Source organism: Caretta caretta, chromosome 12, assembly GCF_965140235.1.
Source record: "Caretta caretta isolate rCarCar2 chromosome 12, rCarCar1.hap1, whole genome shotgun sequence".
Classification (NCBI taxonomy): Eukaryota; Metazoa; Chordata; order Testudines; family Cheloniidae; genus Caretta; species Caretta caretta.
Genome location: NC_134217.1, coordinates 29,211,074 through 29,226,461, shown reverse-complemented (window position 1 = coordinate 29,226,461; position 15,388 = coordinate 29,211,074). Strand labels below are relative to the sequence as shown.

Sequence of the window (15,388 nt, the reverse complement as noted above, 5' to 3'; positions counted from 1 at the left end):
CGAATGTAGCTATGAACACTGGCCAATTTCCGTGACACATAATGTATTCTTTGGGCGGCGGGGGGAAGGGGGGGAGGGTTTTGCTAGGTGCAAATGAAGGCCCAACATTATGTCAAAAGGTAAATTAAAAACATTTAGTAAAAGCAGGTTTTAGCTATTAGAATATCACTCGTCACCTGTGCAGCACAGTTAAGACAGCTCACAAATTGTTAGATCACCTGGTGACAGTCTGGAAGGCTTAAAAGTCATATTAGCCCATAGGGGATGAATTAAAGTGAATTGATAGTCAGAGGTTTTCGTAAGTATGTTACGAGAACAAACTCAAGCCAGTACTACTATGTAGCATTTCTTTATTATTTGGGCCAGAAAATATGCCCCTATTAGAAGCAAAACTACACAGCTTTGATTTCCACAACAGATGTCAATCTGCATTGATTGAGTACTAGTGCCAAGAGAAGAGATCAATTAAAACTATGGCTTCTTCAAGTACAAAAGTGTCTGCCAATCCCAAAAATGCCAGTGCAGCACAAAGGAAGCAATATTAGAGGGTAAGACAGTTTCAGAAAGACCCTAGAGAAGTGGGGGTTTCGCGCAGCATTGTGCTTCACAGAGTATAGAGAAAGGCAAGAAATGCTCCAAAAGAAATTAAATAAGCATAAAGAAAATGAAAACACAAATGTAGTAACTTTATAATTAAAAAAAATGGATTTGTTGGTTAAGAAGTCACTGAGACACTGGGCTTAATTCCACATTCAGTAATGCTCGGGAAATACTCTAATAGTCACCAAAGCTATTCCTGACTTGTACTATTACACCAAAAGAAGAATTTGGACCAATTAGTTACATTTTATAGGAACAATAGAGTAAATTCATCAGGCATAATCAGTCATGCTGATTGTGAAGATAGAGAACATTTTAAAAGTCATACTTAAGCGTCGATGATTAAGTGGCTTGACTACGTAAGGAGCCTTTATGGCTCTGTCCACATAGACCCTGGGAGTAAGTCTTGTAGCCTGGGTGGACAGAGTTGTGTTTATGGAGCTCGCACTAACATGCTAAAAGTAGCAACGTGGATTTTCCGGCTCATGCTGGAGCTCAGGTTCCAGAAGCCAAGGGAGGGGGGTGGACTTTAGAACCCATGAGCCAAAGCAAGGTCTACACTTCTATTTTTAGCATGCTAGCCTGAACTCCACTAACATGAGTCTGTATAGACATATCCTCTGTGACATGACACCTTGCCTCACCTCAGCTATATTATCCCGATTTTGGGTTTGGCAAGAGTCCTTCCTGTACAAGGGAAGATTTGTTCTAGCAGATAAAACTAGAACTATTTTAAACAGGGTAACGGTCTTGATAAAAAAACATGCTTAAAGGGTGTATGTTATAAGTATGTTTAAAGGGAATAATGTTATTAGGCACAGAAAGATTAATGTAACTGTATATCTCACATGGAATTTGAGAGAGTTCATTCCTCAATGGAACCATGTTGAATTTGTTTGTGAATTTGTCTCAATGTGAATTTGTTATTCAAAGAAAAAGTGTAGTGGATTTATTATGATGATGATGATGATGATTATTAAAATGTTAATTACAAAACAGTATCTCTGTTGTACACAAGAGTGGGATGTCAAAAAGAATATTAAGGCTCCACTCCTTCTCCCATACTAGTCAATGGGAATTTTGCCATTGACCTCGGTTGGGAGCAAGAGTGAATCTTAAAAGGGTAATAGATTGAAGCAGGAAGATTAATTAGTGGTATGAGCAGACAGTCTATGCTCAAAAAAGGAATGTAAAAACCTTTGTTTATTCTGTCGTGCTGTGGAAGGTAATCCACTGGTTATGGGAGCTTCATATTTAGGGCACTTAATTCACATTTTGTTCTATGATTTTTGGATTATGAAGAAGGTTTTTTTAGACACTTTATTTTCTATAATAAATGTACTAACTATAGAATTCAGTCCTATAAGGCACTTTCATTTCCTTTGTACAGATACATTCATAAGAATATATATATATACACACACACACACACACACAGAGTGAATAATGCTACAATAAACATATCCAAAAAGAGAAAGCCATAATACTTTTAAATAGCTTCATAAATTTATTTTTATAAGGCCATATTTATCAAAACAGTACCAACATACTTCACTGGATGCTACAGCTAGAATAACAATTGGTATGAAAATGGTGTTTTCTTCTTAAATGTTTATACATTTCCTTTACACACACAAATAAAATTTCATATTAATACTAACAAGGCTGACTAGCATGTTTTGATTTCCTTCATAATCATTGCACAAACATGATATAAAAGAGACTGAAATACAGGATGCAATGTTATGAGAAAGAAAACCCTGGCCTGACATACAAATACCGAGGAATGCACTGTTTATAGAATTATTGTGATCATTTCCAGCTCTCTCACTATATGACCTTCAGGTATAGCTGTGTGCCAAGAACAAGGATCAGACAAAATTTATTACTCAAAAAAAGTCAAATGGATTGAATTTTTTTCCTTTTACCCCCACCATGAATGAATTCCTCTTCTATAGTATTACACAATGAGACTGTGCCCTTCCAGAAGTGCTATAAAACAGCAATTCTAATACAAAGTGCCCTTCAAGACTTTGCTGACCTAATTGTTTTCTCATCCTAGTTAGAACGTGTTTAACTGTAGTAGTTCAGAATCTGTACACAGACACCAAGCTGGCTTAAAATGTGTTTCCCTTTGGGGATTTAGTAAACATTTAGTTAGATGTTCCTGACTAGATGTGAGCCAACATGGGTTCAATATTTATTTATCAACATAGTTTTAACCACTTATTTTACAATCTCTCTCTCTCTCTGATATCTCAAAATCATGAAAAGTATAGTACACATTAAATTTCTCCATTCAAGTTTTATGCAACCCAATGAGTTATTTTCTGGATCTAAATTCTGTTTTTATTTTAGTTTTATTCTTATCTATTGTACAGATATTGGAAATAGTTGAAGATGTATAATTATGATATCATTACACAGATAAACCACATTCTAATCGCTCAAGGGACAAATTGGTAAAGTAAATGGAAGTCAACCAAGCAACGCAAAAGAGAAATAAAATAAGTTATACAGTGCCACACTATATACGTTTTATATTTACCTTCATTTTTCTTGATGGTGAAATTTGGATTGTTGACCATTTCAGGAAGAAGACTATATAGAAAAAAATGTCCATTTTTAGGATCGTCTTTATCAATGGCACTGACAGTTTGAATTACCTGCAATAGAAAAAGGTTACATAAAATCTACAGCCTCAACATAAGTTCTGTTGATCAACAGCAAAGGTTTTATAAATTAACCTGCTAGATATAAAGATACTGAAAATCTGCATTAACTGTTGAAAAGGACATTCTTTATTACACAGGATACATTCTGATTTCTACTTTCACAGGTGTAAGAACCCCTCCACACATCTAAACTTCTATGACAGATTTCAGAGTAACAGCCGTGATAGTCTGTATTCGCAAAAAGATAAGGAGTACTTGTGGCACCTTAGAGACTAACCAATTTATTTGAGCATAAGCTTTTGTGAGCTACAGCTCACTGTAGCTCACGAAAGCTTATGCTCAAATAAATTGGTTAGTCTCTAAGGTGCCACAAGTACTCCTTTTCTTTTTTCTAAATTTCTATGTGGACTGCCCAGATCTTATAGAAATGTAGGGCTGGAAGAGACCTTGGGAAGTCATCAAGTCCAGCCCACTGTGATGAGGGAGGACCTAGTAAACCTAGACCACTTCTAACAGGTGATTGTCCCACCTGTTCTTAAAAACTTCCAATGATGGGGATTCCCAAACCTTCCTTGGAAGCCTTATAATTAGAAAGATTTTCCTAACATCTAACCTACATTTCCTTTGCTGTAGATTAAGCCCATTACTTCTTGTCCTACCTTCAGTGGATATGGAGAAGAATTGATCACATTCCTTTTTATAACAGCCCTTCACATATTTGAAGACAGTTTTCAGGTGCTCCAGCAGTCGTCTTTTCTCAATACTAAGAATGCCCATTTTTTGTAACCTATCCTCATGCGCGGTAGCCTCTGAGGCACAGTGACTCCTGGGTGACTCATGGTTTGATATAGCTTTGCACCGGGATGTGCTTAGAACAGTCCAGCCATAAAACTCCCTCCACCACCATTCTCTTCCCCCTGAGCTGAAAAAAGTTCTTAAAAATGTACCTTTTTGTGTGAAATTTTGCATGTCTAATATCAACCTAACAGTGATGTTTTTAAGTTAGAAGAAAATCTGATTGGCCATTTCAGAACGTATGGAATTGCAAAAACAATCAAAACCTTTTCTTCTTTTAAAAAAATGCTTTACAATTGTTGTGAACCCCCCCCCCCCCTCAACAAAACTAGGTTTGATTTAACATATTAAACTTAGGATGCTTTGCACATTGTCCAGAACATGGCATGTTATTTTAGCTAAATTTGGTGGGGAGGGTTGTTTTTAAATAACAAAATTAGGAAAATGTGGAAATCAACTGCACTTATTCTGCACAATATCCATATTCAGTGCTGCATATGAAATGCTAGCACTGCAGGTACAGTTGCTGATCTTCCTCCAAGCCAAATGGGATTGCAAAGAACAGGGGAGAATAGTATAAGAATACAGCACTTCCAGAAAAGTAGGAGAGGGATTTAATGGGGTTTAAAGTTTGGGACAGACTTAGTTGATTCCAAATATTTCCCCATCAGAAGAAGTGTAGACAGGGAGAGATAGGGACCTAGACAAAGGTCTTAGGGCCTGATACTACACTCTTGAACTCAGTGGGAATGGGAATTTTGCTGTTAACTTCAATTGACGTAGGATCAGACACTTAATGAGTATTATTTAAATTTACATTTCCACACTGAAGTCAATACAAATTTTCTCTTATTGCTTTATTGCCCAAAGCATCAGACCCTAAAACAAACAAACAAACAAACAAACAAACCCCCTCATAATAATAACTAAAAATGTGCAAATTCATCCTGGGACAAATATATTTAAAGAGTCACAGCAAGTTCCAATTAAAAGAAAATAACCATATGTTACTCGTGAGGAGGGACTTGAATGGGCCTGATCCTGCCCAACTTTCAAAGTTAACCAAAGATCAATATTTTCAAAATTTCAAGTTGCTGGCATGGAGGAATAACCGCTAACTGGTGTTAGTGAGAGAGAATAGCTTGATAACATAAATATCTATCACAATGCATATATTATCATATTCATGATCATTCTCTTCCCTATTCCTTCCCACAGAGTGGGAGCAGGAATTAAAGTCTTCTATATAGCACAACAGATAGTTAGACAGGGCAAACAGCAATACATTAAATCTCTCTGTGTGTGTCTATATATAGTTAGATATAGATACAGAGACAGTAATACTTTTTGGTATAATGTATGAAGTTTTTCTAGGCATGAATTTGGGATGATCTCATTCTCATGCCATCAGGTATTCTGAATAAGTCAAATATGTTACAAATATCTATTTATAGAAATGTTTTACAAAATTTAATATATCTGTATAATAATCTTGCAGGATTTTCAATCCATCAGTCTGAAACCTTACCCTAGAATGTCAGTTGAGTCAGTTTGAAGTGATGGAAATAGCTACAGTCATATCTGAGTGCTCTTTTTGTTTAGAATATCATCAGGTTTGATCACCACTGGGATTCAGAGTTTGTTACGATTCGGTTTTTAAGTTATCAGCTGTTTTTCAACTCATGCATTTTACTTTATTCAAAATGGTCACCATCTGCTATTACTGTCAATAGGCCTAAAGTCAGCAACATTGCTGCCATTTCCCTTCAGACTAACTGTATGTGGAAGTGAGTCTTATCTTAATAAAATTGGCTGCCACCTCCCACTGTTTTCAATGATATTGAACCTATGCCCACATGCAAAATGGCTGCCATAATTCAGGGGGTGAAACAGGACACAGGGACTGAGAGGAGCAGCAGAGACACTGTGAAAGGTGAATGGGGAGAATGAGAGGGAGTATGACATTGGGGGAAGCAGGAGGTAGGTTATGGCATGGCAGGGAAATGGGATGCAGTGGTATGTGCGGGGAACGCAGAGGATAATCATGGGGGTATGGGAAATGGAGGAGATAGGAGGGCAGCTCCTCCTGCCTGAGGGAGGTTGTGGGGAAGGGGATTTCCTTTGGAGCAACAAAGGGGAGGGTGTGTTGCAGTGCTTTCATCTCTCACAGACTGACTTTGGGTAACAGCATTGTGACAAGAGGAACCATCATAATGAAGCGAGATGCTCCTCCAATCCTGCAATTTTCAGGGCTGGGCACACTGGCAGAGCTCTCTGCAAGAGTCTTGGGGCTAAGGACACAGACCTACCCCGCCACTGAGCATTGTCTTCACATATGGCCCTAGAGCAGAGAGAGCGTCCGCGGCAGCAAGAGGCAGGGGACGGAGGAGTTGGGGAAGAGGTGCTGCTGGGACCTGGGCAGAAGAGAAGCCCTCAGGCAGCAGCAAGCATCAGAATGGTACTGGGTCCAAATAACTGAGAGAGAGAATGGTATGTCTGAGCTAGGGGATATAAGCCCTAGTTCCACATGTGCTTACATTGTAATCTGACGGTGTGCACATTTTGTATTTGTATACTTTGTTAGTTGCCTAATATTTTATTCCAGTAGTCACTGTGGCTTCACAAGATTTCACGAATTACACCCAGGCTTTCAGCTAGTTTTCTTTATATTATATATAGGGCTAACTTTTATATCCCTCCACTTACAAAGATTTAGTTGCCATAACTTCAAATATATCGTGCTCAAGGGGAAACAAAAATACCTATAAAATAACCTAAAGTAGCATTTCACTGCATGAAAAGTCTCCCAATTAAATAATTGTATCAGAGGACCTCCAAGGCTAGAAGCAAGTGTTGTCTGTCCCACTGCAAAGGTGGGATTTTCCTTCTTCCAGGGGTGTTCAGTTCCAATTTCTGTCTCTGCGGATTTGTAAAATATCAGCCCTTGTCTCTAGCTCAGGACTGAATATTGCTGATCATGGTGTCTTAAAGCAGTGAAGGTTGGAATGGAATTCCAGTTTTTGGAGGAAACAAAACATTGTTGTGCAAGGCTTTTTTTTAAAAAAAAAAAAAAACTTTGAATCTTTGAAACTTGTTGGAGGTATGGAATGTTATTGGAAGACATAATGGGGAGATTATTTAGTGTGCAGAGTGAATTTAGGTGCTCAAGTGTGTAGGATAAATGGAATTTATCACATGGGTATGCAATTTAAATATCTTGCTGGTTGCTTAACTGTAGTTCTTTCCAGTGTTATGTGGGGGAATTGTTTCTAATTATTTCTCTCCTTGTCCAGGGTTTCAATGAACTAAAAGTCACTAGCCAGCTACCATAGTGCCATGAACTTTTCAGCTCCCAGAAACTATGCAAGATAGTTCAGGTCATTATTTAGATTGGGAATCTTTGAGAAGTGGAATCTGTGGGCACATAAATTGTTTTTTGTGAACAGATTTGATGCTTCTCAATCTCCAGTGAAACTTATTCCTTACATTGAATTTATTCTCACCCACATGTTATCAATTTATTTCTTTTTTATAAATACATAAAAATATAGTCAAAACTTAGCATTAACAAAATGATACAATTATTATTTTACTAGCATGAGCCAAGAATTTAGGAGTTAGCATTCCCATAGCAACCTTACTCTACTCCTTTCTGTATATGCATTACAAAAGGATTTTCTTCAGCATGTAACATATGTGCCGTAATACTAACTGCTTTCTGGGTGACCTGTCCTCTCATTTCCTCACAGGATTTTCAAATGATTCTGAACAGCACAATAAGGAGCTCCACAGAATAAAATTGGTTCCATAAAGGATAGCTTTAAAACCTCTAACTTATTGATATATATATGTCAGGTTGCTACCCTTAAGGTTGCTGAATTCCTCGACATTTTTCCACATAAAATTTCAACCTTGATTTTCTGTTAAAGTTTGTGCATGTGATTGACTATGTATATGTATTAAGAAAGAGAGCACTAAATTAACACCTTGCCTAACAGGCATATCTGAATTAAAATTAATAGCAAAGGTATCCCAGAGGACCGCACACTGTTATATTCTATAACCTTATATTACATTCCTGCAAAGCCACAGATGCCTAAAATTATAGCATTCCTAGAAGAGTATCAGGATAGTAATAGTGAATGCTATGGAAAGGTAAGTAGCAAAATCTTGCAAGTATAATGTATCTATCTCTGTATGATTTTAATGCACAGCATAGTTTTAATATACTCAAAACATACCAGAGCTGAGCAGCAATACAGAGTATGGTTTTATGTGATTACAAAACTTTGCATTGGTAGAAAATGGGAGGAAAGGCATTCTCAAAACTAAAGTCTAGTTTCTACTATTTGTAACCCTCCCCATGACTAGAATATCACAGACACCAAAACTTTCCCAGAAAGTGCATTGTTGAGGCACACTTTGGGTTACAACTGAACTATCCTGCAGATTCACAGAAACATAGAAGTGGACCCCTGGTCTCTGCAATTGTCTCCATGACTATGCAGCTAGAGCCCACCTTCACCAGTAGCATGGTCTTCCCCTCCCTCACACAGGACCGGTTGACACTGCACACTATTAGTACAACTAAGTAGAATCAAGTTAGAGACAAAATGTCTCAAAGTTGTATTCTATTTTAAACTAGCCTGGCCCTAAGGCCTATGGGCTTGCTGGGTCTACAGTAATTTGAACTTTGTATTAGCAAGGGACAATATCAAAGGCATAAACTGCTTTTCATTCAGCTGGAAAATGCCTTGAGAATAAATCAGATTTTTCCCCTCAAAGGACTTTAGTACTTTCCTGTTGTATGTAAAATGTACGAAGAGCTATACGCATACATGTGCACACACACTTTTTCTACCAGCTTTGAATTTTGTATTTTGCTGTTACAAATTCAGAATAAAAAGCAAAGAAAATTCATCTGGCAATATTATACATCAACAGTTTTTAATGCATTCTGTCACGTCACCAGCAGCCGTGCTTGCCACTCTCAATTATATCAGGACCCAAAATAGAACACTTGGCAAACTGAACTGTAATAGATGGTTCAGTCAATATATTTAGGGACTGCAAGTAAGGTTTTGCAAAAGGTTCATATGTAATCTTTTCCCTTAAGGTGATTCAAATTCAATTTGAACTTAGGTTTAAGTTAAACTGCAAATTTAAATATACTGATGTAGCATAAAGCAAGCACACCCTGACTTCACATGCAACGATGCTGCTTTAAAATTTTAAACACCCAGATAATTAGAATTTAGATACTACATATTACAGCAGTCACTTTCTCATATTAACCTTCTTATGGCTTGGAGATATAGCATTATTTCTCCTTCAAAATGAAAACCTTGGCTTGTAAATATGTTTACTTGCAAAATTTTAACACCGAATCCTAAAAGAAGTAAAATATCAGCCACTGTATTTGCTGAGATTTTGAGATGAGCTGTGTGTTGCATAGTATGACACTGCTAATTTAGAACCTGCTCCTGCAAGTTACAGTGCAATGGTGGATACTTGCACCTGCCCGGATGCAAAAAAATGGAGAATAAGGTGCAGAATCAGGGCCACATGCCGCAGTGTGCGAATTAAGAGGATCCACTATTGCATAGGATTTTCTGTCTCTTCTCTTTCTAATGTTTGTGGTACTCTGATACTACAGTGATTAGGGTAGTATAGAGCTGGTTATATTTTTTATACAATTTTTTCATGAACACTTTAAAATGTTAAGTGATTTTGTCAGTGTTGTTACTGGTTTTCCACCAGCTGTTTGAGTTTTTTAATTTAAAATTTTGGAAAAAACACAATTGTGATTTTTTTTTCACCCAACTCCAATGTGGTACAAATGCTGAGCTAGATGGATACTAAAACCACTTCAGAATATCTCTCTCTCATTTCAAGCTACATCTAGTACATGCTCACATTTTGAGAACAGTCACTGAGCCTTAGATCAGGATGTAATCGTTAGCATAATACAATATTGGAAACAGAGCTTATGGGGATCTAAAATCCACTCTGAAATTTGGGAGTATAAATATCAATATATTCTCTGGAAAGAAAATACCCTCTAAAAGGAGACTTACAATAATCTTATCTTCAGTGGTTATAAAGAATGTTTACTACTCAAATGATGCATTTGTGACAGTAAGGGAAAAAAGCAGCTGGAAGGTCAAAACATGGATCTTTTACAACAATCAAATCTTGGCACAAAAAGGTTCTCAAACAGTACTACTAAAATAAAACAATTTCTGATTCTATTGTCAGGTAAGATGTTTTGGCAAATAGTGAGTTTAATGCCTACCACCCACATGAGGCACAAGAATAGTTGGATTAACAACTGTAGTGTCATGCTGTCAGCTGCTGTTTATTTAAAATTAAAATGTCACTACCCAGAATAAATTATGTAGCTGAAAAACAGTGGATTTCTATACACAGTACTTCACAAGCTGGACAAAAATGATTACATTTCATCCGCTCTGTATCACTTTATGTAAGGTTATGTCATATCACTGATATTGTATGTGATGTACTCACCCTTAACTCTCTGTACTTCTGTCTAATGAAGGACACATTTGAAAATGCTTGGAGGTTTGGTTTACTTTGAAGAAGTCCCTAAAGGTTAGAATTAACTTCTTAAACATAACCAAATTTATCTGACCTTTTTGAAGTCTCTTGCCCCTTCTTGGCGTGCATCCTTCTTCTCTCTTCAATCCATAGTCCATTTCACCAAAACCACGAGATGCACATCACCCACCAAGTCTCTCTCTGAGACTACATCCCTGAACCAAAACCTTCCAAAACTCTATCCATACCCATTGTTAAGGTCCCTGGTTTTGGTCCCAGTTGTGACACACACTTTGATGTTTTATTATACATTCTGAGGTTTCTCCTTCCGCCCCATAATAAATCACTTCCAGCCACAAGCGAAACCTGAGAACTCTAGAGCAATAGAAGAAAACAACTGGCCCAGAAAAGACTGCCAAAGTACATGAGATGGATATTTATAAAGCTGAGAATCAGGAAGAGGGAAGGTCTTCTAAAATGACCTATTTTCACCTAGCATACAGTTTGAGTTATGCCCACCATAGTTTGACATTTGAACAGAGATTGAAGCAGGATCATAATTTTCTCCAAATCAAGGACAAGATCTTGTTAGATGCTGTTGAGCTCCCTGAACTCCTACTGAAGTCAATGGGAGTTTAAGGAACTCGGCACCTTACAGGATCAGGCCCCAAGCTACTTATCTTTATTTCAAACCTCATCATTTTGATTATAAATAAAGTAATGAGGTTTGTCCTAAGCAGTGACTAATAATAGCTCGTACATCTGCAAAGGCAAATATTTTGAGATAAAGGGTGTATTAGCTCAACATTACATTCCAGACAAAATCTAGGTAATTTGGAGATACGATACAACTCACATTTGCTGACAGATTACGGGGAGAATTTACAAAAATTACACAGCACCAACAACATGGAGATATTTACTTGTCCAGGCTTCCCATTCTCACATAAAAAGGCGTCATGCTCTGATGCAAACTCAGGAGCGTTGTCATTTACATCAAGAACTTTGATAGCAACAGGCACTCGGGATACTTGACTGTGGTTCCCTAAGAGAAGAAAACATAGCGTAAAAGGTAAGAATATTTCATTTGGGATTGATGCCATAAAGGGCCCCATACAGAAAGTGTACTCTGCCCATTCTCAATCTTTGCTTAATTGGGGTGCTTTCTTCACAATGGATTATATAATTGGAGCAAAAGATAAAGATGAATAGTCACTATTTATTGAAAGGAGGAAAAAGCAAATAAATCTCTATTGCAAACAGCATTTGTTGTTAGACCTTCTCAGCCTAAATTGCTAGATTTTTCTCTGAAGAAGTTTGTATTGTTTTATTGACAAAGTCCATTTTACCATGGAAAGAGAAGGCTGTAAACCACATAGATTTATTTCTTTGTTTATCTTTGGCAGAGCACTGTGCATTTTACTCTATTAGTTGTTTTGGCTGCACATTTATTATTTCTTCATTGCAAATACGATTAATGTTGAGACCGAATTGGAGCGAGATGGGTTGCAGGCTTGACGTCAACGATACTGGATATTACTTGAGATTATTAAAGCACGCTGATTCATTTACTGTTGACCAGAAAAGTGGCCTATGAACTTCTCAGTTTTCTGAAATAAAGCACCATCATTTTTAATATTAAACTATTTTGCATAAGGTTCCTCAGTGTACATTGCAAAATAACCTTGTTCTTTAGCTCTTTGGAAAACTGAGCTAAAGCAACAATTGGAGTTCTACTTTGACCAAAATTTACAGACAGGTTTTATTGTCCTCTCTGAATTAAAGTGTGTGTGTGTGTGTGTGTAGTTGCATGTGTGTTTGTGTGTGTGGTTGCATGTGTGTGTGTGTGCGCGCATATATTTTAGAGACAATTAATAACTTAGAATATCTGATCTTAGGACCATTTTCCCTAAATAGCAAATATATGATTTATTTCAAAGAGTGATTGTCCAAGTGGCTATTATAATGGTTAGAAAAATATGTTATGAACCGTAATAGTATTTCAGTAGCATAATGCTAGCTCCATTATCCAGCTATGAATCATAGACTCATGGAAGTGTAGGACTGGAAGAAACCTTGATAGGTTTTCTAGTCCAGACCACTGCACTCAAGACAGGACTAAGTATTATCTACACCATTTCTGACAAGTGTTTGTTTAACTTGCTCTTAAAAACCTCCAATGATGGCGATTCCACAACCTCCCTACGCAATTTAATCCAGTGCTTAACTACCCTGGCAGGAAGCTTTTCCTAATGTCCAGTCTAAACTGCCCTGACTGCAATTTAAGCCCATTGTTTCTTGTTCTATCCTCAGAGATTAACAAGAATGACTGCCCTGCACCTTTAAGGGGGCCGGGGGGAAGGGGAGGGAAATGTGTCTGGCTGGCCGAATGAAGGGAACAATACTTTATGGCTGGGTAGGGGAGGGGGAGATTAAAACTGCTGCAAAAAGGATCAGCATGGTCGCTGACTCAGCCCCTGGGAATACAGAGTTTAAAAGGGGCAGCTTGGCACCTGTAGCCTCCCTTTTTATATGGACCAGGCTGAAGAAGGACTCACCTTTGCTCCCTTTTAGGTGGTAAAATACCAGGTTTTTACCTGCTGGGGGGCATTACGCTAGCTGCCCCTTTTTTAGGGGGGCTGGGAAGGAATTTTTCCCTTACCACCTGATTGGCTTGGGTGCAGTTGGGGGGTTTTTTCATCTTCCCCAGAGCGAGTTCAGCAAGGGCTTTGTTCGTGCATGGCATGATGGGTGGTAGGCCGTATGTTGCAACTCATTATTTAAGTGTCGGGCGGATGTCCGGTGCAGGTACTCCATAGGGAAGGTCTAGAGTGACCAGATAAATGGCTTGGAAAAGGACTTAAAAAGAGATGTTCCTTAAAGGAATGAACAGGGGGCAGTTGGGGACTCCTATGATTGGTACAGCAGGGAGCCAACCCCCCATTCTTATAGCTCATCTTAACCCTCCTACAAGGGGGCAGTGGTGAATGATAAGCCCTGGCAATGGATTTGCTGGAGGGACCTGGATGGAAAAAGAGGGGGAGCTGGCAAAAGCCCCCGAGTGATTATGGAATAAGCATGGGGTTACCTGCACTGTACACTTGTATCTGCCAGGTAGTCCCAGATATCTAATAATAAAGTTGCGGCCTGATTAAACCCATGTCAAATATCTCCTGTTCTTCTTTCAGCATAGCCAGATAATTATTATTATTCCTCCTCCTCCTTGTAAAAACCTTTAACATACTTGAAAACCATTATCATGTCCCCCTCAGTCTTCTCTCCTCCAGACTAAACAAACCCATTTTTTTCAATCTTTCCTCTTAGATCATGTTTTCTTGATCTTTAAAAATTTGTGTTGCTTTCCTCAGGGCTTTCTCCAATTTATCTACATCTTTCCTAAAATGTGTCACCCAGGACTAGACACAATACTCCAGTTGAGGCCATATCAGTGCAGAGGAATTACTTCTCATGTCTTGCTTATAACACTCTTGCTAATACATCCCAGAATGATGTTTGCATTTTTTGTAACAGTGTTACACTGTTGACTCATATTCAGCTTGTGATCCACTATGACACCTAGATTCCCTTCCGCAGTACTTCTTCCTAGGCAGTCATTTCCCATTTTGTATGTGTACAACTGATTGTTCCTTCTTAAGTGGAGTACTTTGCATTTGTCCTTATTAAACTTCATCCTATATTATATTACCTTATTTTACATCATTTTTTTTCAATTAAGTATCAACACTCTGAAGAACTGCCTACTACGTGAGTTCAATTCAGAGCCTGTCTCAGGCAAAACTAATTATCCTGAGCAGAAGTTTTGCCTGAGTAAGTACTGCAGACTCAGTTCCTGTCAGGAAATTGCAGGTTAAAGAACAGGCAGGTTTTCATGATAATGATGGAACCTTAATTAATAACTATATCAGATACCACAATATTAATAATAAGATTCCCTCTTTTTTAGCACCAGCCATTCAAGAATCTCTAAGGATGTCACAAATGCTATTTAATTATCAGAACATCTTTGTGAAGTACAAGTATTATTATACCCATTATAAGGCAGGTAAACTGGGCCACAGAGGGTACATCTACACAGTGAGCCTCAGCCCCTGGCAGTGAGCCACAGAGCCTGGGTCTATAGATTCGGGCTTGTGGGAGTTGGGCTACTGTGCTAAAACTAGATGTGTAAACGATATAGCTTGGGCTAGAGCTCGGGCTTTGAAGCCCAGGGAGGGGATTCTTGCCCTCTGAATAAGTGTCTCTAAACATAAACTCCAGGCAGGTGCTTCCAAACAAATGTCAATAAAACCTTTATACTACACCACAGTACAACCCATTCTAGCAATGCCACATATTTTATGAAGGGGGGGGGGGGGAATTACTGTACACAAGTTTTATGGAGTTTAAAAAATAAATACTGGTATTATCTTTTATGTCCCTCTACCTGTAACCCAGCTGCCTTAGTTACCATGATTCTCAATATACATTGCTCAGAGGGAAGAGACATTACCCTAAATACATTCACAACACTTCTAAAAAAATTTCTGAAATAACATAAAAGTGTCTACTTAAAGATTCAAAAGTATGATATCAGCAAACCTTGCAGGGTTAGAAGCAAATGCTTGATGTCAACTGGAAAGCTTGGAACATCCCATTTCCAGTTATATAAGGTATGTGGGTTTACCAGATATTATATCTTAAATGCTTAATGCTTGAAGCTGCTCAGAGTTAGATAGCCTAGGAAAAGTTCTAGGGGAGAT

General features: G+C 38.0%; 1 protein-coding gene across 1 annotated transcript in view; it reads right to left on the bottom strand.

Annotated features, from left to right (window-relative positions):
* CDH8 (cadherin 8) overlaps nucleotides 1-15,388 on the bottom strand; it is a 194,931-nt gene that overhangs the window by 31,679 nt on the left and 147,864 nt on the right. Inside the window, exons 9-10 of the mRNA XM_048816573.2 lie at nucleotides 11,552-11,673; nucleotides 3,149-3,266 (exon numbers count right to left, since the gene is read on the bottom strand). Coding sequence (XP_048672530.1) covers nucleotides 3,149-3,266; nucleotides 11,552-11,673 — 240 coding nt within the window. The remainder of the gene's footprint in view (nucleotides 1-3,148; nucleotides 3,267-11,551; nucleotides 11,674-15,388) is intronic.